The sequence below is a fragment of the Camellia sinensis genome, chromosome 13 (genome assembly GCF_055761805.1).
Source record: "Camellia sinensis isolate YWXY chromosome 13, ASM5576180v1, whole genome shotgun sequence".
Taxonomy (NCBI): domain Eukaryota; kingdom Viridiplantae; phylum Streptophyta; class Magnoliopsida; order Ericales; family Theaceae; genus Camellia; species Camellia sinensis.
In genome coordinates, this window is record NC_138973.1 from 129,467,067 (window position 1) to 129,492,736 (window position 25,670).

General features: G+C 37.2%; 1 protein-coding gene across 3 annotated transcripts in view; it reads right to left on the reverse strand.

Moving 5' to 3' along the window:
* The window catches only part of LOC114271633 (uncharacterized), a 48,118-nt gene that overhangs the window by 16,774 nt on the left and 5,674 nt on the right, over window positions 1–25,670 (reverse strand). For all 3 annotated transcript variants that reach the window (XM_028213243.2, XM_028213242.2, XM_028213244.2), the window contains exons 5-8: window positions 23,237–23,321; window positions 12,261–12,315; window positions 10,125–10,529; window positions 9,906–9,965 (exon numbers count right to left, since the gene is read on the reverse strand). In XM_028213243.2, coding sequence (XP_028069044.1) covers window positions 9,906–9,965; window positions 10,125–10,529; window positions 12,261–12,315; window positions 23,237–23,321 — 605 coding nt within the window. The remainder of the gene's footprint in view (window positions 1–9,905; window positions 9,966–10,124; window positions 10,530–12,260; window positions 12,316–23,236; window positions 23,322–25,670) is intronic.

Below are 25,670 nucleotides of genomic sequence, written 5' to 3' on the forward strand. Positions count from 1 at the left end.
CTCCCACTTAAGTCCTACAATCCCCGGTCCTCGGTCTATTCAACTCCTTCTTTGAGTAAAGCTTAGAATAAAAATAAAAAATTCCACTGAAAATCTGAACCTCCCTTTCCTCAACTACCCTTGGGCTCACTTCCAATTTTTTAATAAACTTCATTCTTTTCTCATCTATAACCCTATGAAAATTTTTTGAATCGATATCCCCTTCCTTCAACCATTTCATCTTTGCCTTTTGGGCCTAACAAATTTGCTCCCTGAAAACCAACTCTTCCATTTTCAATCTTAAATCAATCCTTTCACTTCTTCATGGATCAACCAGGCCCCCTCTTTATTCTAAAGCATCTAACTCTTCAATTCTACACAAAATCTCCTTTTTTGAATTCTCCTTCTAGCTCTTCACATTATCCTTGACCCATTTCAATTTCCGCATAAATTTAAAGCCTTCCCACCTATAGCACCTAGCATTAGACCACCATTCCTCAAAATTTCTTTTGAACGAGTGGTGTTCCAACCACATGTTCTCAAACCTAGAAGGCGTCTGTCCCCATTTTAGTGGCCAACTCTCAAACACGATGGGACAATGGTCGAAAACCAATCTAGGTAGCGTTTCTTATCTCAAATTGGGAAATACCCCTTCCCACCCCAAAGAAAATAAGAATCTATCCAATCTACAGCACACCAAATTTTCTTGAAGGTTGGACCATGTGAATCTCACATTACACAAAAAGTGATCCACTAACTCGCAATCTCTTATAAACAAATCAAAATCCTTCATACCCCTATTGATTCTAATCCCATTGAACTTCTCAGAGATCTTCCGAACCACATTGAAGTCCCCCCCTAAACACCAATTTGGAGAACATAAACCAAATAAACTATATAGCTCCTCCCACCAAACCTTTCTCCTCGAAGGTCTATCAGGTCCATAAACCCCAGTTAACCACCACTCCACACTATAAAGATTCCTAAACCTAACTGATAAAGAAATTTCCCCATTATAGTTTCACACTCCAAGACAACCCGCTCATCCCACATAATCAAAACACCCCCCCAATCTACCTACATATGGCACAAAAGCCCATCTCCTATGCCTAAACCCACAGATAATTTTCATGAAATTCCTGTCACACACTTCCACTTTAGTTTCTTGGAAAATAACAATGTCTGGTTGATGCATTACTGAGAAATCCTTAATATGCCCCCTCTTCTTATGAGAACCCAACCCCCTCACATTCCAACTGATTATCTTCATTGGGAAACATCTTCACCCCTAACCTCCTCTTGCCTCTTCTCATAATTTATGAAACTTACCAAATTCCTTAGCTCCCTTGCCCCTTTCTACAACTCTCACCACCCTTTCTACGTGCATTCCTCCTTATGACACTATTATTGTTACTAATTGAATCACAAGTTCCCCTAATTCTCACAAGTGACAACCCCATAACTTGAAGCAACTGAGGCACTTCTTTCTCTTCAATTGGACATGTTGCATACTTGCTTAACTCCTTCAGCCATCATTCCGTTTCCTTCTCACCTTCACTAGAATCATCTCCCCCCTTGTCTAAATGATCGCCCAAGACCCCATCTTGATTTTCATTCACATGACTATGAGAATTAACAGCAATTAAGGATTCAGATAAAATGGCAGAATTATTCACAATGGTCGGGGGGGTTTTTGAGGAGACCCCTTGGTCAACATTTCCTTTTGTTGGGACCTCAAAACCAGGAAAAATAGAACTGGGAGAATTCCAAACAGCATTAGTATATTGCATGCATCATCACAGAAAGAACTACAATGACAGCAACAGCAACAAACAAATTTAAAATAAAATTAAAAAAAGCCAAGAAATAGTTCGATGATGCACCATTAAACATAGAGATATATTATGTATGTCCAGATACAGCAAATTACATTTCGCCAATAGTATCTGCTGTTGAAAATATCAGTGCAGTGCAGTTATCGGGGTCCTCGGCTATCTTTGACAGAGAATTGGATGCAAAGTTCAAACTTGCAACAGAATTGTTTTCATGTCACAGTTTGGCGAATGAAATAGTGAGGATCTAAAACATTTGGAGAACCAACAAATGAGCTTGGTTTACTTGTTAATGTCGCAAATAAATTTTTTCTATTCTTCTGATAGATAATATTGCTACTTAATGCTCATATCTTTAACCGATCACCTGAATGGGTAGATAAGCTTATAGATCCATCAAGAACACATTATAACAGAATGAGCTAGAAGTAACAATCTTCACCACCACAATTTAAGTAACCTGAGACTGAGCTTTATTATGTTCACTGTCTTTTTTAACCACTTTGAAGTCGTTAACATGCATGCAAACAATGTAACAAGATGAGCAGAGCATCAATGACAAGAATTATTCATGAGAAATTATCAGAGCACATGAAAATAGAGCCAATCAGATCACTACCATGAAATGAATAGCCAAAGAAATCAAAGAATGAAGTCTTTCATTAACAATTTGTATAAAGTACAGGTGAAGTGACAAGGACCAATTGTTTACACAGACAATAGAGATTATTGTGAGATGGTTCTATTTAGAAATAGTGAACTAACAGGATTCAGATAATTGCAATCTTTCCTTCCCCACCACTGTTGACACTGATTAGGGAAGAGAAAATCATAATAAGTTGTACACAAAATACTAAAATGGGCTTTCAATATCTTCTTTCATTTTTTCCACTGGGATAAAGAGGTATCTTAAAAGGCCAATTTTTATTTGTTGAGTAAGATTCCAATTCATTTTGCCTAGACATAGAATTGGCACAAAATTAACATGTCAAAGAATTAGGCATTTAACAAATATAAATAAAATATATATATAAATACACACGTTTTAATCTTAAATCTTCTCTTGATCGACATGTGCAACTCTCTCTCTTTTTAATTTGCGAAGCTCACCCAAGTATTTTGTAATTTTTAAGAAAATGTAGTAATACTTTGTTCCCTCTCTAAAAGAACAGAAGTGTACTTACATATCAGCAATAAATGTCAGTCAGCCCTCAGACGAGCATAAAAAATTCTTTGAAAAAAAAAAGCCCATCAACCAAATGTTGGCGAAGTGTATCTTAAGTAAAATTATTTTGAAGTGTCCAAAGCATGTATGATTTCTGTCTAGGTCCCCTAGGGGACATCCCAGCAGCTTAGGTTGCATTCCCACAATAAAGAGACTCAAGTTAGAGCCTCCTTAACTAATTAGCAATAAAGAACGTATGATTTATTTCTAGGCAAGTGAAAGATTTGATGGCTTTTAACAACTATTTCATCTAAAAGCTTAATACACTAAAGGGTGTAAAAAAATATTTTAATGCTCTCATATGTGGCTTCCAATAATTGTAGCATCCAAACCAACAAATTGCATATTGTGAAGATGAGTAGATGACAAAGGGATTTAACCAAAAAAACCTTCGTTCTTTGATACCATGTAAAAAGAACTAATATAAGACAATACAATGTATGAAAAAAGAGCCTACCCTAGACTAGGATTTTTATTAAGAAAAAATATCACCAGAAAAGCACCAAAAGGGATGGAATCCAAGCAAATGATATATAAAAACTAATAAATCCATAGGCAATCACAAAAGAATCCAAGTTCTTCACAAATTACAAAAATACCTCGAAGGATGGATTTGACTTCCATGTAACCCAACTCAAAAAGAGGAATTCTGTACTACAAAAATCTTAGTCTCTACTCGGGCCTAAAAAGCACGGACAAGGACACGGATATGGATATGGATATGGACACAGTGATTTTAAAAGAATCAAGACAAGAACGCATACACGGCGGAGATACCACAATTAAAAAACATTTACTTTTTATATATTTTCATCTAAGCACTAACACAGACACACTATAACAGGGACGCATTGACACGACAATTTTCAAAAAATGAAGGACATGACATGTGAAGTACACACACAAAATATATAGTTTTATAAATTTATTATATATTATATATACGAATATATCATTCAGATAAAATAAAATAAAAATACAACATGACACAATTTTTTTTAAATCTACAATTATTTCCTTTTATCTTTGTACCCTAGGTTATTTTGTTCAAACTTATAATCAGTCGGACACGTATGTCCTCCAAGTGTTCAAAGAGTGTCCAGATCTAAAAAATAGTTAAAATAATAGGAGACTTTAGGATGAGTGTCCGACACGGACACACCACGACATAGAGACACCACCTTCTTAGATGTCCCTGCTTTATAAATTTTTATTTGCTATATAGATTAATATAATGTCTAGAAACAATCAAAATTAAAAAAAAATAAAACTAACACTAATTCAATAATATAAATAAATAAATAAACACAAGCAAAAATAATAACACTAGATTTAAAATAATTAATAGACCGTCCATAAAAAAGAGAAAAAATAATAAACATTCAACATCTAACAACCATCAAAAGCAGAAGAGAGGAAAGAAAGTAGTTGGCGTATCCTTCGCATTTCTCCAACATATCCTTGAAAAAAAAAAAATTAAATGGCGTGTCCTATACGCGTCTGCCATGTTCCCGGCATATCCAACACCACTACACTTATTTTGGAGTTTCTATGCAGTATACACTCAAGCAAATGATCTACATATACTACCTCCAACTTATCTATTGACCCACTCCTCAACCATTAATTATGTTTTATCATGCAAAGCACTCAAACCATACCCTACTGTCTAATTAGGCATTACATGATCATCACATGGTCAATGCTTTCACATCATATCTGATTAAATGTGTCAATCAAATATGAGCAATCTATGCTTTGACCCAATTTTGGTCTATCTGATCAGTGTCGCTCCATCAACATATGTGGGGATTTTATTGTCTTCCTCCAATTGTTTGCCCATAGACTGTCTTCTAAGAATCATGGAAACGCTCACGTGACACACACCGAAATGTGAATTTTCAAAAAATTATTATATTAAGTATGAATGTATAAGGATAACAATGTTTACATGTCATATATATGAATCTTTACTTCAAACGTAATTATTTTGAAAGTCTAAAGGAGGAGAATATGTATAAATTTACTCTCTTTTTTTCTTTTATCATTGGATTCCATGTTATTTTATTCAAACTTTCTATGTTTTCCATGTGTCTAAGCAATAGACAGATATATGCCCCAAGCGTATGAAGTCTGTCTGAGTCTAGAAAATTTCTAATAATAGGACATGATTGAACGTGTCCGAAAGATGTTGTGAAATGTCCAATGAGTGTCATGTCAACACGAAGGTGTTTCTTAAACCGTCTTATTGAGAGGGATTATGTTGTGTGGCCCATGTATCATACTCTGTTGCCTAGGTAACACAATCAAAAAGCAAACTCATGGGAAGATCCATATGGTCAAACTTACGGTAGAATTACTCTTTCCTAAAAATAACCACTGTTAGAATTTCCCATCTTTACCTTCACCTACTCCACTACACACTCCACTTCACCTACCTCCACTTCACCACACACTCCACTTCACCTAACCCACTATCACCTCCACTACACCTACTACCACATTTTCTTCTATATATAGATTGTATAGGAATTGTAATTTATCAATCTTGTAATCTATAACTACACACTCCACTTCACCTACCTCCACTTCACCACACACTCCACTTCACCTAACCCACTATCACCTCCACTACACCTACTACCACATTTTCTTCTATATATAGATTGTATAGGAATTGTAATTTATCAATCTTGTAATCTATAAATCAAGAATATCAATCAATAATACAGTATTTTTAACATGGTATCAGAGCAATAAGATTTAGGCCTATACTCCTTTCTTTCCGACGGGCAGCTGGCCGGCAACCTTGCCTTCGCTGCTGCCCGCAGGAGTTTTTCAACACATATCACAAACACATACCTTTACTCTTCTTCACCAATAGTTTCTCTCTCCGAATCGAAGTCATCTTCCTCGTCATCAATTTCCGGCGGCTGCGAAGATCAGCAAGCACAGTCGCCACAGATGATACCACATCCTTCTCTTCCAAACACCGCAGATGATACGCCATGGTTCTCATCATCAGAGTAATCGTTGAAACCCTTTTTTCCCACGAAATCATTTCCCACAAATTCTGCTTGCTGTAGCCTCCACAGCCCATTACCACCATATTGCGTCGACGGCCTTTCGCCTCCTCGCGTCACTGCCTTCCGTCGCCCTCTTCCATCTCAGGTATTGAAGGACCGAACACCGCAACACGAGATAATCCCATCCATGAAATTCAAAATCCCAGACAAACTCACAGCCGTTGATTTCTCAGCCAAGTACCGATCGAGATCTTCGATCACGCTCATCGACTTGTTCGTCGTCTGCAACAAGAGCAACTTCCGATCTGAATTGTTGATAACTTTCGATAAATCGATATCGTAGACATCGTAGCAGAGGAACTTTGCCATTCTGGCGATGAAACTGGATTTTCCCGTACCGGAGGGACCGTAGAGGAGGTAACTCCGCTTCCAGACTCGGCCTAGTCGGTGATAGTACTGCTTCGATTTGAGGAACGATTCGAGATCCGATTTGATTTTGTTCTTGAGATCCGAATCCATCGCAACCGTCTCGATCGTCGATGGATGCGTGAACGGAATCGATCTCCACCGTCCGTTCCTCTCCGGCTCATCCCCAGCGTTTATGTACAGTTTCACCTCCTTCCTTCTCTGCTCAATCTCATCGAACATCGCTCCTCCTGATCTTCAAAACCAAAGCTCTCGATCTCGAACCTCTCTCGCAGGCAGTGGAAAAACAACATTCCTTCCCGGCCTCCACCCTCTTTGGGGTCTTCACCTTCTTTCAACACCTCCACAAATTTTTTAACAGTGCATCAAAATTCCAGAAGTTGCTTTCAACAAATTTTTTATTTTTTCTCTTCTTTTTTTAACACAAACATCATCATCTCCTAGCCTGGCAGCCGTCTCATCCATCCTCTTTTTTATTTTTTTAACCCACTCCTGCACCCACTCAATCTCCCTCTCTCTCCTCTTTTCTCACTTTACTTTTTCCCACTCATACTTTTTTGGTTCCATCTTTCCACCCACGCATGTTTCCCACTATCTGCTTTCTCCATTCATATTTTATTTTTATTATTCTTATTATTCCAAAAAAAAAAAAAAAAACAAAAAAAAAAAAAAACAAACAAACAAACAAACAAAGAGGAAGAAGACGAACTGCAAACTCATTTTATTTATATCGGGCTTCACCCCGATCACCATTTTACACAAAAAAAAAAAAAAAAAAAAAAAAACCCACAAACAAAACAACCACACCCACAGTGGGATTTTTCTTTTCCCTTCTCTATTCTATTGCAGGTCTCTTCTTCTTACTTTTATCTTGGGTGTCCCGTGCCAGTCCGGTCTCCGTGTTTCCTAGACTACCAAGCAAGTTGCCTCCCCCCTGCTCCTCCACTGCAGCATATGGCGGACCTCCAAATCGCCACATCACGGTGGCCTTCCGCTTCAGCTCCTTATTTTCTGCTTTCACCACACTTATCTCTGCTCGCGCATCCTTATACATGCGTTGGAGCAGAGCCAGCTGGGAGTTTAAATGCTGCACCTCATTTGTCCTACTCTGCAGCCGGTTCGACAAATTTGTGACCGCCGTCATGGTTTCCACGCATGACTTCAGAGTATACTGATTAGCCTCAATATCAGTTTGCACCGCCATTTTTTGCTCCACCGACCGCATCGGAAAGTTCAATGGAGCAAAACCAGAGGTGTTTGGTTGAGGTTCACTGGCCACCGCACCAGTTATTTCTCTTGTGGGCTCGTTCAGTTCTGGAAAGAGCGTGAGCAGGTTCTGGGTAGCTGGACGGGAAGAAGAGGCCATGTTTTTGGATTGCTAAGTGTTTCAGCGAAATAGCAATTTCAGACTGGTAATGTTCGGACGGGTTGGTGACAGAATGGCAACAAAGTGTTCCACAGTTTCTCTCTCCGCAGAGGCAGAGTTTTTTCAGCGAAGGGTTGGTTTCAGAGGTTTCAGAATGGTATGCCTCAGCCTCAGCCTTCGTCTTGGTTAAATAGCCGAGGCAGCCACGCGTATCGCGCGCCTCTTGCCGCCCGACAAACTGGCACGCCTTTTCATGGCACATCTTTTGACAAAGTGGACACGCCTTTTGATGGCACGCCTTTTGATGAATTGGGCACGCCTTTTGATGGCACGCCTTTTGACAAAATTGGGCACACCTTTTGAGGGTGCAACTTTTTATGGGTCCGACAAGACTCTGTAAACTGTCCCGACATTGATTCCGGTTAGCTCCTTTATGGGTCCGACAAGACTCTGTAAACTGTCCCGACATTGATTCCGGTTAGCTCCTTTATGGGTCCGACAAGACTCTGTAAACTGTCCCGACATAGATTCCGGTTAGTTTTTACAAAGGGTCTAGCAAGACTCCATAAACTGTCTTCTACAACGGTCCGACATGACCCCATAAACTGTCTTCTACATCGGTCTGACACCACCATACAGTGTCCTCTACAACGTTATGACACCCCATACAGTGTCTTCACCAACGGTCTGACACGACCATACAGTGTCTCCTATCCTTTTTTATTTTTTATGTATTTTCTTGTTTTGTTACTCTCTCCAAACTCAAGTTGGTTAGTTTCTCTCCTCCTTGAGTTTGCGGGGGGCTGTTAGAATTTCCCATCTTTACCTTCACCTACTCCACTACACACTCCACTTCACCTACCTCCACTTCACCACACACTCCACTTCACCTAACCCACTATCACCTCCACTACACCTACTACCACATTTTCTTCTATATATAGATTGTATAGGAATTGTAATTTATCAATCTTGTAATCTATAACTACACACTCCACTTCACCTACCTCCACTTCACCACACACTCCACTTCACCTAACCCACTATCACCTCCACTACACCTACTACCACATTTTCTTCTATATATAGATTGTATAGGAATTGTAATTTATCAATCTTGTAATCTATAAATCAAGAATATCAATCAATAATACAGTATTTTTAACAACCACACAAAGGGTTTTCACATAATCCAGCCACTTGAAAAAGTGACCTTACAAGTTCTTCTGAACACTTCAGAAAGGAAGTTGCCTCAAAGGCACCAATCTATAAAGAGTGACTTCACTTAGTACTTCCCAAAACTAATTGAAGATCATGCTCCCCGCCATGGATGCACTTGATATCGAATCTCCAAAAGCTTCACAATTGGTTCCACCTCACTCCATGAAAAATCCTCCAAATTTGAACATCCCACACCACATTGCTTCTAATATTGCATATCACGCACCTCTCTAGTATAAAATGTAAAATTAACTACTTTTTTCCCTGTCAACATGCTATTTCTCAACAACAACCAACACTATGTTCAACTCAAACATGCACCATTTGTAAGAAGTGTCCACACCACATAGATTACTTTTGAAGAGAAGTTCCTTTTGCAACATCAATTCATACAGGCATACCATTTCTTTTGTATATTTTGTTTGAGTAAATCATGAGATTTTCAATGAGCTGCTGAGCATTTATTATAGTTATGATATTACTAGTGGCTTGAGAACATGTGATTTGAGTGTAGAAGTGTGATAGCACACCATTCGGTAGCAAAGGCATCAATTCTTACGGCAATCCATGCTCAACTCCTTTTTTGGCATATTTTGTTTGAGTAAATAATGAATTTTTCAATGAGCTGCTTAGTATTTATTATAGTTATAATATTACTAGTGGCTTGAGCACATGTAATTTGGGTGTAGAAGTGTGATAGCACGCCATTCAGTAGCAAAGACAGCCATGAAGCGTGATCATACATGACAAATATTACACATTTCTTGATTAACTCATCATACTCAACAGACCCATGACTGGAAATTTTGACAGGAAAGAACGGTCTTTACCTCTTTAAACCCTAAGGGAGGCTGGCGCGGTTTTCCCCATACAAGTGTTAATTTATCAAACTGCCAAAAAGAAGAAAAAATAAAAATAGAAAAAGGCATTAGATTGAGATGCAACAAATTGAAGGTTTATGCATTTCCTTATGTAAATCACAATAAATTTCCCTGAAATACAAATATTTACAAAAAAAAAAAAAAGAAGTGTGAGAAATTTAAGGTTACCTCCAAGGGATCTGAGGCTATAGGAATTTCATTGGGAACCTCTTCCACATTATTGGATGCAACAATACTAGGGTAAGGATGGGGAGTCTGGTCATGGTTCCTCCTCTCATTAGCACCAAAAACATCACTATCACTATCTCGGAAAAGTTGTGAAGTTGTTTCCCGAGCAAGTCTGGTCACAAGAGAGAATTTCTCCAATAGTTGAATTGAAATATCTCGAGCAGGATCATGAAACTTTTGCCTCTGCCTACCATTGTGCTGAATAAGACTGGCACTTCCATCAAAAGTACCTACTTCAGTCCTCTCTTGATTTTCATATGAGGGGGGCCCACCATCTGAGATAGGTGAAGATGGCCCAGTTGCAACAGCAACAGCCCTAGGCAACTCCAAAGAGGACAAAGTTCTCTGTCCAAGAAAATAAAACAAAACGAAACAATACTACATAGTTCGAACAGTCAAGAGAAGGCATTAAATATCAGGATAAATGAATTTATTACTAACGCTCAAGGCAGTGAAAAAACATCAGACAACGGTTCAAACAGTGAAACATGCAGTATGCAACTTCACCCGATCTCCTATTAGAATAAATGACAAAAAGAAAAGACTGTTTTTGTAACTTTAACAGAAGCAAGAAATGCTGAAAGCAAGACAGCTCAATATTTGCATGTAAACAGGAAAAATGAACTTCAATCCACAAACAAAAAAGGCACTATTTGCTTCAGATAAGATGACCATGTGACAGGAATGACCCTTCGGTAATGATAATATATGTACAGGTTTGGGTTAGTCAAAATAAATTTTAGTTTTCAATAAGTGATCCCCAGTTCATCCACAGCCCCAATCCCATAGTGACCCTGAAAAATGCTCTGAAACCCAAACCGTTGGTTAAACCAAAAAAGGGACCTGGTCAAGGGTCCCTGGTTCCACACCGTCAGGTTCCACCAGAATTGAACGTGCATCATAATTACCCTACAAATATATTAAAAATTGCTTAAATAATAACTTAAGTATTAAGATACATTCATTTTTTTTTCTTTTATATTAATATATTGTTTTTTAAAAAGTTAATTATACTTGTGTTTGAAAGAAAATGCAATGGATATAATAAATAATATAAGTTAACCATGGTGGTTTAGTGGTAAAGTGAACAAGCAATCATAAATGAGGTGCTGCGTTCAAGACCCATAACAGTGATTTTTGCAACGCATGAACCAAGTGCATTGGAAACTCTCAGGTTCCGTCGGTTTACTTAAACCGGCACCAATTCATGCTGTTAGCCAGTTTTCAAATTAAAAGGGTTAGGGTTTATCCAGATCAGAACCTAGACTGGTCAACAGGTCAACCGATCGACCCAGCCAGTCCAGTCCGGTTTTAAAAGCATTTGCCTTGCAATATACCCTTCCTTATACTTGGTCTAGAATCGATTATGACAGCACCCAACTTCAATATAACCTCAACTTGGACACACTGATATACAAATTACAATTACCGAATTATGTTTTATATTTCAGTGTTTGTCCCACTGATCCTAAAATACTTCAACTTGATGGCATTTCCCAGAGTACTAACTTAGTATTCATTTTGTTGTAGAGACAAATTAGACTATGACATAGGAAAAAAAAACACACCATAGGAATTCGTCCTCAATATCATCACTCAATTCATAAGATGGGTGAATAACATTAACCCTCCCTGAGTGGCTTACCCACTGGGAACACCCTTCTGGTTTTAAAAATGATTACCAATACCCTTCATACTATTTGGTTCTTTGTAACAGATTCCACATTCTGTCAACATGCCATCACCAATGCTGACACATTCTACCTATAACAACACAGAAGGAGATGAGGGAGAAGAGGGAGAAAAATTGAGGCTTGAATCAGTCTTCAGCCACAAATGTAAATTAAGAAAGATGCTTTGGGGTATCCTCTTAATAAAATTCTTTTTTGTTGCCGATCAAAACAAAAAAGGAATGCTTAAGGGTAGTTGGGACAATAGAATCACAGTTTTCCATGTTTGCTGTGTGGATAAGAATGATGCTGGTGTACAAGTACAATGGCATTCAATTTTTAAAATGATTTACTTCGTGTAACTATTCTTAAAAATGGTTGTTATATAAGAGCACAAGTTGCGCACCTGCAGACGATCTTGAAAATCATTCACAAGAAAAACATTTGCATCTTCTGCTGACCTGAAAACACAAGATTTTGCTATAAAAATCTATCAACAGTCTGATCCAGTGAAATTGAAAGGTAGTGTACACCTAAAATACCCTAAAAAGGAAGTTAATCTATGCAAACTAAGGACCCTAAATTGCCAATGCTCCTGATACTTATCACATCAAACTCCTTAATTTAAGAAAATTACAACAAGAATAATTTGAAAGCAGTTGTAGCAATAATATGTAATGCATCATACGCATTCAAATCAAAGATAATGGCAAATTCATGTCAACGAACATGCATCAGACCTCATCAGATTCTAAAGAACTTTTTCTCTTTTTCCTTTCTTTTCCTTATTTCACCATCTTTTTCCTGATAAGCGTAAGTTACGTCTGATACAGATCAAAAAGCTCCGTTATATTTTCTCTAGGGACACTCTTTCCCTCAAATATTGACTATTCATCTGGATTCAAATTACACAACGTTATATGGGTACATGATTCAATCAGCCCTCTAATATTTAATAAATAAAAAATTTAAAACTTAAAAATCTTTTTCTTTTTTGATTTGCCGCCCAAAAAATAAATAAATAAATAATACTAACAAATATCTAATTACATGTAAATCTTAGAGAAGCAAACTGTTTTACATGGTACATAATACTTCAATTGCCTAATAATTACTAATATTTACAAAATCTTATGCAAGGTCCATACAACTAGTTATTGGAATAGATGTTAAGTATTATTGTATAAGGGTAGTTAAGGATAGTTATGTCTTTTGTTCCTTTAGTCTTTTATTATAAGTATGTGTAACCCTAATATGTTTAGGAGTGTGAATAATATACAGTTCTCTTTCTTTTCTTTCTTTTATGCAAATCTAACATGGTATCAGAGCATCATCTTCCTCCTTGAAGATTCGTTTCTTTTTCTTTTTCTTGTTTCTTTCGTTCTTCCTTGTACACAGAAAAAATCAGAAAAAAAAATAATAATAAAATAAAATCCAGTCCTTGTTGAATGATATTGGGTTTGTTTGTAGTGAACCATTGACACTGTACTGTGATAACAAAGCTGCCATTAGTATTGCTCACAATCTTGTTCAGCATGATAGAACCAAGCATATTGAGATCGACAGACATTTCATCAAGGAGAAATTGAATAAGGGTTTCATATGTATGCCTTTTGTGAAGTCTGCAAATCAATTGGCTGATGTTTTTACTAAGGGTCTTAGTAATAAAGTTTTCCATCCTATTTGCTGCAAGTTGGGCATGAGCGATATCTTTGCATCAACTTGAGGGGGAGTGTTAAGTATTATTGTATAAGGGTAGTTAAGGATAGTTATGTCTTTTGTTCCTTTAGTCTTTTATTATAAGTATGTGTAACTCTAATATGTTTAGGAGTGTGAATAATATACAGTTCTCTTTCTTTTCTTTCTTTTATGCAAATCTAACAATAGAAAAATAAACCAATGCACAAACATAGATGCATACCTAATCTCCAACAAGGACCAACACAAATTAATAATTCATAACACCTCTTTTCCAGTACAAATCCAAAGAACTAACCGAAGGAGCCAATTTAACAAAGAGATTTCATTAGAGAGATAAAGTCCCAAATTGGGATACAATAGCTCTCAAGCTCTGAAATATTCAGTATCAAAATATCATAAACTGAATATTAGAAAGGCCTAACTACCTATTTATAGGATAAAAGACACAACTAACTCTTATGGTACTAAAAACATAACAACCGTATAAATTCTAACTACATCACTAACATACAAAAAATATAATAATTATTACTATTATGGTAAAAATACTCAGCCAATCAGATTCCCTGGATGTTACTGTTATGTTAATAATACTTGGTCTCTCTCTCTCATTGTTATTATTAGCCATCCACTACTAACACCAGAAAACACTAAGAAGCAATAATAATATGTGAGTACCTTAGGATATTGCGTTGTGAACGTGTCAAAACTACTCTTAAACAGATATATGCAGAATCTTCATTTTATGGAAGACATTGGTGGATATCAAAGCAGCACAGACATGGACATGCAACACGACACGAAAACTCTGACACATCAATTTTCAAAAAATGCAAGACATGAAACATGAAAGACATGTGCAAAATATATAGTTATACATATTTATTATGTGTCATATGAACTTCCAAAGATAATTAAAAGAAAAATGCAACATAACACTACTTACTAAAATTTAAGTTTAAGTTTAAAGGAGGAGGAAACAAGGAATATAAATTTACATTGTTTTTTCTTTTAACAACGTATCATGTGAGTTATTTTGTTCAAACTTGTGAGTTTCGTTGGTGTCCAAGTCTGAAGCAAGTCTGGTTTGTATTCATACCCACATCCAACAAAGGCTTGTTTATTACACCTCCAGTTAGTTTAACAAAAAATTATAATGGTACCTTTTAGTACATACACCACATGGGAATTATGCAGTTATTTTTAAATGAGAAGGGGGTGATCCACATATGGGCCAAAGCACAATGGAAAAATGTGAAATTTTCCCTTTTTTAGACCAAAACACTATTAAGTTCCTTAAAATAATGGAGGACTTACGTGTAGGTCCTAATAGGCGGACTTATGTCTAATAGGTCCTATGATAATTTATGGCCTTTTTTTTTGGATCAACAACAAAAGCTTTATTGATAAAACAAAAAAAGGAAAAGAGGATAAGGCATCCTCTTACAATAGGACAATGAGAATACAAACACGAAAATAACCCGAAACAAGCTAAACACAAGCAAAAGTCTACATAGCACACACTGCCACACAATCTCTAGCTAATAAAAAAAGTGGAACTCCCTTAAATAATGAGTTCCCTGATGCCCAAAAAGAAGATAAGTGAAAAACATGATCCCACAAACAGCCCACCTCCTGAAACTTCTCTTCAAACAACCTCTGATTTCTCTCCATCCATAGAACCCAAAAAATTGCAAAGACGGCACAAGACCATAGAATTTTGGCTCTCTTCGATCCTCCAAATGTGCGAAAATCAACTAAAAGCATATGCGCACTCCCTTTTGGGGCAACCCACATAACATTTCCCAAAGAAAACAATCTATGCCATAAATTTAAAGCTATTGGACAATGCAAGAATAAATGATCCACAGACTCCCCGCTCTTACAACACAGAATGCACCACTGAGGATTTAGAACACGATTAGGTCTTCTTTTCTGCAATGTATCATTTGTCAAAATGCCTCCATGAACCAAGGCCCACATGAACACCTTTACCTTTAAGGGAGCACAAGCCTTCCAAACTCTTTTGCAAAAGGGAAACTACGGAGCTTGAGGATTATCAATGATGCAATCAAAAAAAGACTTACAAGAAAATATTCCGGACGAATGAAGAGCCCAAACTCTCTTATCCTCCAAAAGAGGAGATAAAGAAAAATGATCAATTCTGGATAATAAAGAAATCAACTGCGAAGCCTCCCTATCATTAAGATTCCTAGAAAAATCAAAATTCCAGGAGATTGGAGCCGAAAATGAGCAAGCCATGAAAGCAATTGAAGAATTATGAGAACGAGCCACTCGATATAGATGCAGGAAATCGGCAGCAAAAGAAGATTGACCCATCCAAACATCCTCCCAAAACCGAACAAATTCCCCATTGCCCACCCTTACAGAAAGATGTCGGGACCAACATGTGAAAATTTGAGAAATTGACTTCCAAGGAGCACGACAGCTACCCCTCAAAACCACTCGTGAATTCCTACCATTGTCTTGAGTCCCATATTTGCTTCTTATAACCGAATGCCATAATGAATTAATCTCAAGTGGAAATCTCCATAACCACTTGCCAAGAAGGGCCAAGTTCCTAGCCACAATATTACCTATAGCCAAACCCCCCTTCTCCTTAGGTAACGACACCATCTCCCAATTCACCAAGTGATCCTTTTTCCCCTCATCCTTACCTTCCCAAAGAAAATCCTGCATCAACTTTTCTATTGACCTTGCCACCTTAACCGGAACCTTAAACAGAGATAAATAATAAATGGGAATTCCACTCAAAACAGTCTTAACCAAAGTGTATCTACGCCCTCGTGATAATAAAGCCTTACTCCATCCTTCCAGTCTCTTACCAATCTTTTCCATTACTGGAGACCAAAAAACTTTACTCATAGGATTACCCCTCAATGGAAGACGTAAATACTTAAACGGAAGTGCCTCTATATCACATCCTAAAAGAGACACCCTACCCTGAAGTTGATCTTGCTGCATATTAATTCCCGCCACGTTACTTTTTCCCAAATTAATCTTGAGCCCCGAAAGCATCCCAAAAATCCTCAAAACCGAATAAAGATTAACTATCTGATTTTCATCCCCTGAAGAAAAAAATATAGTATCATCCGCATATTGCAAATGAGTTACACTAACTCTATCCCTCCCTACCTCCAATCCCTCAAAAAGACCTGTTTCTTTAGCTCTATCGACCATCCTTCCCAGTACATCAGCCACCAAGATGAAAAGAAAGGGAGAGAGTGGATCCCCTTGTCGAAGCCCCCGCGAAGCCCTAAAGCAATCCCCTGGTTTACCATTAACTATGACTGACATATTGCAAGTTGACAAATAACCCCTAATCCAAGATCTCAACCGATCACCATATCCTTTCTTATCCATTACCAAATCCAAAAACTGCCAATCCCCATGGTCATATGCCTTTTCCAAATCTATCTTAAAAATAAGACCCACCCTCCATGAACTCATATATTCCTCCACAACTTCATTTGCCACTAAGGCAACATCTAAAATTTGTCTCTCTTTCACAAAAGCCCCCTGCGCCCTAAACACAGTATCCCCTAAAGACACCCTTAGTCGTTTTGATAAAACCTTCCCCAAAATCTTATACAGTGACGTTACCAAACTGATAGGCCAAAAATCTCCAATTTTGATAGCATTCACTTTCTTAGGAATTAAACAAATGAATGTGGCATTTGAGCTCAAATTAACCACCCCCGACTCATGAAATTCCAAAAACACCTTCAACAAATCCCCTTTCACCACCTCCGAACAATCCTGAAAGACGGCCATAGAAAAACCATCCGGGCCTGGAGCTTTGTCTCTTTCACATTCAAAGACCGCCTCTCGAATTTCTGTTTCATCAAAAGGCCTTTCAAGCCATGTTACAATTTCTGGTTCGATGATTCCCCATTCTAGTCCTTCAATCCCCGGTCTACTCACATCTTCCTTCGAATAAAGTTGAGAATAAAAATCATAAATGCCACTGATAATCTGATTCTCCCTGTCCTCCATAACCCCTGGGCTTACTTTCAATCTCTTGATGAACTTCTTCTTCCTTTTCCCATTTGCAACCTTGTGAAAAAATTTTGAACTAACATCCCCTTCCTTTAACCCTTTGATCTTTGCTTTTTGAGCCCAAGAAACTTGCTCCCTAAAAGACAACTCCTCCAATTTCAATCTACACTCTAATCATTCTCTCCTTAATGACTCAACTAAACCCCCTTGCGTCTCCAATTCATCTAACTCAACAATTCTGCACATCACCTCCTTCTTTGAGGAATCCAAAATTCCAAACACCTCCCTATGCCAGCACTTCACCTTCTCCTTGACCATCTTCAACTTTCTCATAAATTTAAAACATTCCCATCCATGACAGCTAGCATTGGTTCACCATTCCTCAAAATTTCGCTTAAAACATGCATGCTCCAGCCACATGTTCTCAAATCTAAAAGGCACCAGACCCCATTTTAATGGACAACTTCCAAGCACAATAGGAGAGTGATCTGAAACTAATCTAGGTAGTGATTCTTGTCTTAAATTGGGAAAAATCCCATCCCACCAAAAAGAATATAAAAATCTATCCAATCTGCAACACACCAAATTCTCTTAAAGATTTGACCAAATAAATCTGGTATTATACAAAAGAAGATCCACCAGCTCACACTCTCATATAAACGAATCAAAATCTCTCATCCCCATAGTGATTCTAATCCCATTAAGTTTTTCTGAGATCGACCTAACCACATTAAAATCCTCTCCTAAACACCAATTTGGTGAACACAACCCAAATAATCCAGATAGCTCCTCCCAAAAATCCTTACTCCTAGAAGGCCTGTTAGGACCATAAACCCTTGTCAACCACCACTCCGAATTGTCTAAGTTTCTAAACCTAACTGATAGCGAAAACTCCCCCACTATTGTTTCACACTCATAAACCACTCTTTCATCCCACACTATCACAACTCCCCCTGATCTACCAATTGCAGGCAAACACACTCATCTCCTATGTCTAGTACCCCAAAGACTTGGCATAAACCTCCTCTCACACACTTCTACTTTAGATTCCTGCAAAACAACTATATCCGATTGATGACTCCTAAGAAAATCCATGATAACACTCCTCTTTTTTCGAGAACCCAAGCCCCTCACATTCCAACTAATAATCTTCATAGGGAAACATTTCCTCCCCTAACCGCCTCTCGTCTCCTCTCATAATTAACTGAACTTGCTAAATTCCTTAATTCCCTTACACCCTTTTTACTACTCTCACACTTGGACCTTTTGCTTATCCTAGAAGGCCCAAACGTGCCCTCAATTTTAACCAATGACAACCCCATGACTTGAAGTAATTGCAAAAAAAGAGGAATCTCACTCTCCTCAATTAGGCACGTCTCATACTTGCTCAACTCATGCAGCCATCTCTCCGTTTATCATTCACCTAACCTTGAGATATATTAGCATGTAAGGACTCAGACACTAAGATAGACTCATTCACAGTGGCCCTCGGAATTTCAACAGTAACCCCTTGTACAATAGTGTCAACTAATGAAACTTCATGAACAGGACAAAAGGAATTGGACCGATGAACCACAGATAACCCACCCCTAGCCCTATCCCCAGCAAAGGAAGAATTTGGAATAGCTTGTTTCTCCTCATGCAAAGATGAAACTGTTAAACCTTGGGTAAAGGAAGGACTGACCTGATATAGAGCTTCAGAAACCTTACCGATACCCTCACCCTCAATGGTACAATCTACATTAAAAAAACGATTGAGATCCCAGTCATTATCATCTTGTTCAACCTCACTAATATCCACATCAGATTTCGTTTCCAAACTCGCAAATGATCCATACTCCTCCAGATTTTGCAATACCTCATGTATCTCGAAATGGCCCTCATCCACTTCATGAATCTGCTTTTCCGAGGCCTTTATAACCTCCATTAAATCCCCAATCCCTTCCTTTGTCGACCCATTTAATTTCTGAAAATCCCCATTGGATCTGTCAACCACATCTGCCAACCCTAATCGGGCTTCCTCTGTATTCAGCTCTCTATGAATGGGGGACAAAGCTTGTACATAACGATCGTCTGATTCTGAGATGTCACATGGTGGGAATCGACTTGGCTCCTTCATCGCTGTGCATCGTCGAAGACCCTCTTCTCCTTCAAAACCATTAACCCGATCGAACCCCAGCCTCAAAACCTCAGTCGGGTTGGAAAGAGAAGCCCTTGGACCAATAATAAAACTTGGGCCCCTGTAGATATGTATAACAGCATTTGGACTCCCATTAAGAGATGGATCCAAATCCTTAAAAATTTGGCTATCATGTGGATCTAAAAGGTCCAGTCTACCAGTATCATTAGTTTTGCTTGAGACTAACAAATCATGGGTTGAGCCCACATCTTGCCCAAGCCCATTAGAATTAAGACCAAGCCCATTAGTGTTAAGACCTCCAGACTGACTGCCCTTTTCGTCCCTAGCTCTTCCTCCATTACCTGCGCCCCCCTCTATCATATCACCCGGCTGCCTTCTCATCTCCCTCCTGCCACGTGTCGAACCTGTCTCCTGAGACTCCTCACCTTCCTCTTCTCCGGCACTGAAGTCGCCTGAAAACCTCCCTTACCGATGAACCTCCCGTCTTTCGACAGGCTTTGATAGAGCCTTCAATCGAACAATCACAGAGATCTCCTCAAGTTGAACATGAACATTCGCAGGTAAGAATCCATCGCCATAGCCTCTAACCTTCAATCTAGCCTCAAAAAGATTTTCGAAATTCCTGGTTCAACGATCCACTTCTATCAACCCACCACATTTTGACCCAATCCATTCGAAAACCCTGTCATTCCAGAGGTTAAAAGGCAAATCGCAGACAGAGATCCAGCCTCCATTTGAGGCTATGACAGTATCCTTACTGATCATCTCCTCCGACCAGCTTTCCAGTCGCACAGCAATGCTTTTATTAAAGAAACATACTCCTTGAGCACCATAATAGTCAGCCTCCTTCGGACTTTTTGCAATAAACAGAGCCTTATTTAATTGAAAAGGCCTTAGAACAATTGAGGCTTTAAACGAACGATTTAATTCCTTCTCAATCTGAGCCCACCCATCGAAGAAGTCAGTTATGTTGCATACCACCACCATGCGCATCTCCAAAATGAAGTTATTGCCACCGAAACCACTTGATTTAGACTTAAGCACATCAGCATATGAAGCTCCTCCGTTTGCCCCTGTTTTCTGGGAGATAAACCCATTCACATTTGTGTTTCTTCTGCAAGTACTAAATACATAATGATTACTTCTATTATAGCCTCCTTTGGCTGTAGTCCTTATCTTCTTTTCATCATTCATAACCCTAGAGTCTCCATAGATAACTCGTTCCAGCATCTTGGCCATTGCCTCCCACCCTTGACCATCAACCCCTGCTGGAAGGATAATGTTATTTCGTTTTACCCCAGCCTCCCATTTTGATATCTCAGCAAAAACACCACCCTTGTTACAGAATTTCTGGACCCAAAAAACTATTGAACTACTCGTATATTTGGAGAAAAAAGATCGATCACTGCGCTGGCCCCAAACCTGTCGCAAAGCTTGTATGGCCCAAGAGACACCCCCTAAATCTATCTTCATAGTGTAACTCCTGAGTCAATTCCTCTCAATGATCACCACTAAACCTCCTCTGGATTCAACATCCATCTGAATGGTAATAAGCTTATGTTCGATACATAACTCAGAAGCTCCCCCGCCATATACTCTCAGCCTCGCACTCGCACCCATCTCTTTTTTTATAATTTATGGCGTTTTTCATCAAACACTATTAAAAAATGTTACTAATTGTTAATTTTCAACAACAATTTAAAAATTGTCACGAAAAAGTCACTAATTATAAGTTTTAGAGACAGTTTAAAAAAATCGTTACAAAAAAGCATCACTATTTTTCAACTTTCAGAGACAGTTTGAAAAATTCGTCACAAAAAAGCATCACTAATTGTAAGTTTTAGCGACAATTTATAAAAATCGTGACAAAAAAAGGTCACTAATTATCAATTTTTAGCGACATAGGCAAAAAATTGTCACAAAAAATTATTTTTTGTGATAATTTTACTAGAACTTATTTTCAATAGGACTTAATGGGAATTAAGCCCAACTGTTAGGACTTATTGGTAGTTTACCCTAAAATAATATAAGTGCTATTGTTCTTCTCGATGAATCCTCCTCTAATATAGAGTATACGAAGCTCAAAGAAGGCTAAATTCAAAGAAGTAACAATATTTGGACATTGGCATGATTTCAAAGAGAAACTGATAAGAACCTTAGATAACTATGTTTCTAGTGTTATTAGAGTATTATTTTATGATTTCTAGGATTTTAGGTCAGAGGTATTTTGCTAATTTTCATATTTGTTGGCATGTGCTATAGGGTCCATGGGTTGTCTTATGATTCAAGTTATTTAATTGGTTTTTCTTTATATTTCTTATTAGTCTCAAGTTGGTTTTGTGAAGTCGAAATAGTTTTAGTAGTTTCCTATTTTAATTCTACTTGGTTTAAGAAGTCCCCTAGTTCTATATAAAGCCATGTCATGCTTATAATTTAATAGAGTTGATATTTTAGAGAATTTGAAGAGCTTTGAAGTTTTCTTATAGATTGTGTGATGCAATCAAACCCTAGGTGTGATGCCTAAAGGATTCTAGAAGTGATTCCTAAACCTATCTTCTTCTTCTCTTTTTTCTTCCATAAACCATAAACCACATGGCAGTCATGTCCTAAATGAGATAGGGATGATCAACACATGGACCAAACCACAAGGAGGTACAATGAAATTTGCCCACAAAATAATAATAAATGTTTCGTGTGTCCACCATAGTCAAGAAGTCTCTCATAAGTGTCTGGGTTCGACACATGTCAGGAAGTGTCCGATAAGTGTCAGTGTTCCCCACGACACGAACTCGCCACCTTCTTATAAATGTTTGTGCTTCCAAGGTAGATATCAAATGCTTAACAATTCTTTTAGTAAAACCCTTTAGTCTATATGTTTGTTTCATGGATAAAAGGGATTGGATGTCGGCACATCGAATCCTAGGACTATTTTCTACTTCAATGCGGCCTTACACCATTGAATCAAGTTCCAAAAAAATTATTATTAAAAAAAAAAAAAAAGTACAAGGAGAAAACAGAGGACAAGATATCCTCCAGTGATAGAAAGGGGGAAAAAAATAAAACACAAAAACCATTGAAAAACAACACTCCAATTCCTAGGCACTTAACCAACCACCACCCACCAAGGGATTATTTTATCCCACATACAAGGGAATAGATGTCCCAGCTGGATAAATAGTCTGGTCCTCCTTTGGCAAACCAAACAAAAATAATTTGCTCCCAAAGGATTATTTATCCAATCCTGCCCACTTTATCTAGGAAACAAACATGCCCCATGATTATTCTTTATTAGTGAGCTGACCTATTGAAAATCCCTTTAGAAAATAGCACTTAACTGTCATTAAATTTTTCTTTATTTCACAAGAAAGAATATCTGCTTCTGTGTCTTGATCATCTAACCAAGTTTGAAGACTATTTTCTTCCAATAATATTCACTACAGATTCTAAATTTTGTTGTAATCATTACTTACATTCAAGAGACTTTGAGTGGAAAAGAACAGTGCATATTACAAATAACCTACCTTACAAGCAAAACATGTTGCTTTATTGTAGCAAGGAACTCTTTGACTCCTCCATTGTAGAAGTAAAGAGGAGGAAATGCTAGTCCTGCCAAAAAAAAAAGTTATAACACATGTCATTGAAGCAAAATAAAATAAAAACAAAAAAAAAAAAAAAAAAAATCATGCAGCATAGACTAAACAGGGATTCCTCCGAAGATCTATGTTACACATGAATACTTCAGACAATTACAAGCAACTGGCATTTGAATCATCAGACATCAGTACAAGCTCAAAAGATTACACAAAAAACAACAAAAGATTCATGCTAAAACCAAAATAATGAGAAAATTCAAAATTGCGGCCATACAACTACAAAAATGGCCAAAAAAAACTTCAAGGTCAATTGCCATGATAATGAAAGAAAATACAGACAAAAGTAGCAACTCAATTCTCCAAAACTGCTATATAATCAAAGGATGCAAGAGAAGCACCAGACATCCAGTACTAGTAGGCAACTGGGGTGAAAATATATAGCAGCTAAGAAGCACGGACACTTGTAAGAAGACGACATATCCGTGTTGAACACCTACATTCCTCAAACACTCTCGGACGTGCCAAATGCTCTTTGCTAGGCGTCCATATTTAAAAATAAAAATCTTAATTTCAGACATGTGTCCAACACTCATCTTGTGAGGTGCCTGTCACTTGGCCATGTGTATCACTCAAATATAAACACGAGGCCAACAATTCCTAGACACTTGTTAACATATGATTTTCAAAGTTTGAATTTAACACAAATATCTTACACCTTCAAAAAAAATGTATAATTCTTGAAAAAAAAAAAATGAATAAGTAGGTACGTTAGGAGGATAATGGAAGTGTTGCAATTATAGACACTTGCAATAGTTTGTTTGATTTTTAACTACTATGGTCCAGTAGTCTAAAAATTCAAGTAGGAAAATTAGATACAAGATTTATTTAGTATAAAATAATTATTTAATTTTGTACATATTATGCACATATAACTTATATATGATATATATTCCTAGAAATTATAAGGGACAATTATAAAAAAATAAAAAACCAGGTTGGAGCCTTCTAACAAAATAAACCCTTAGTTTTCAATTTTCTCAATTTAAACCCTAATTTTTTGATTTGTTTTCAATCTAAACCATTAGCCTATTTTTGTTAAGTAAAATCAACGGAAAAAGAATATTTTAGTTACTAAACTCAATGTAAATATACAAAAAATGTCTAAAATATCTTTTTTCATTGAGTTTATAATAATTAAAATACCTATTTTTCTAACGATTTTACTTAACAAAAATAGGCAAATGGCTTAGATTGAAGATAAATCAAAATCTTAGAATTTAAATTGACAAAATTAAAAATTCCAGATTTATCGATATTATAATATCAACATATTATTTGTGGCATGTCTAAACTGTATTTGTGTCCTACTTTTTTGGAATTTGATTTGTTGACGTGTCTATGTCATGTCATATACATGTCCCGTGTCCATGTCTATGCTTCATAATACACAGCATAAATAGAATAGGCATTTCTACAAGTAAAGAGTGTATAGGTAACAAACATATGAATTCTACTGATCTAACACAATCCAATTTCTTTTACTTTTCTTGATCACCACACAAGGGATGGTATATGAATAACATCATGTGGGGTTTCAACTGATGAAGAAGCATACACAAAAGTACTTTCACTTAATTTGGGAAGAAAAAACCTCAACTTTAGTATAACTAAAAAATATTGTGTTGCCCGCCTACACCATCCATTAAACTTTTTTACCAAGTAAAATAAAATAAAAATACAAGAAAAAAGTGTTGCAAGGTAATCACCCTTGTTTATGATAAAAGCAAACGCCCAAAATAAAGATCAACAAATAGAAATCTTTCTACCTCAGTGCCTTCTCATGCTAGATAAATTCAACTTTCAACAAGTGAAGAGAAGAATCAAAAGAAAGTTCACCCTACTAGAACAACTCCAACCATACTCCTCATTTTTCACTAGCTAAAATATAAAAAATGGTATATTTTTTATTTTGCCTATATCCTTTTTATCTCCTCAATTTTCACTAGCTAAAATATTAAAAATGGTATACTTTTTATTTTCCCTATATCCTTGTTTATCTAGGTACTACAGTGCTACACTTTTTTAACCTATTGATCCACACAAACTGTTTAAAGAGCTTCCCAAGGCTCTCCAATGTAGCTAGCCTTGAAATTTTTTGTTAAAATAGCTATTGTAGCAACTAGCCCATTGGAGTGACTAAAATAGGATGATACTAGTTATAATAGCCAACAAGACTCTCTCAAAGCGTGCCTTGGAGATGCTCTTAGTGAACCTACCATGTGAATGACTGATGTAGGCCAATTAGGGGCAGCAGCAAATCTAGGCTTTTAGGGCTGATTTTAATTGGGTTTTATGGCCAAAA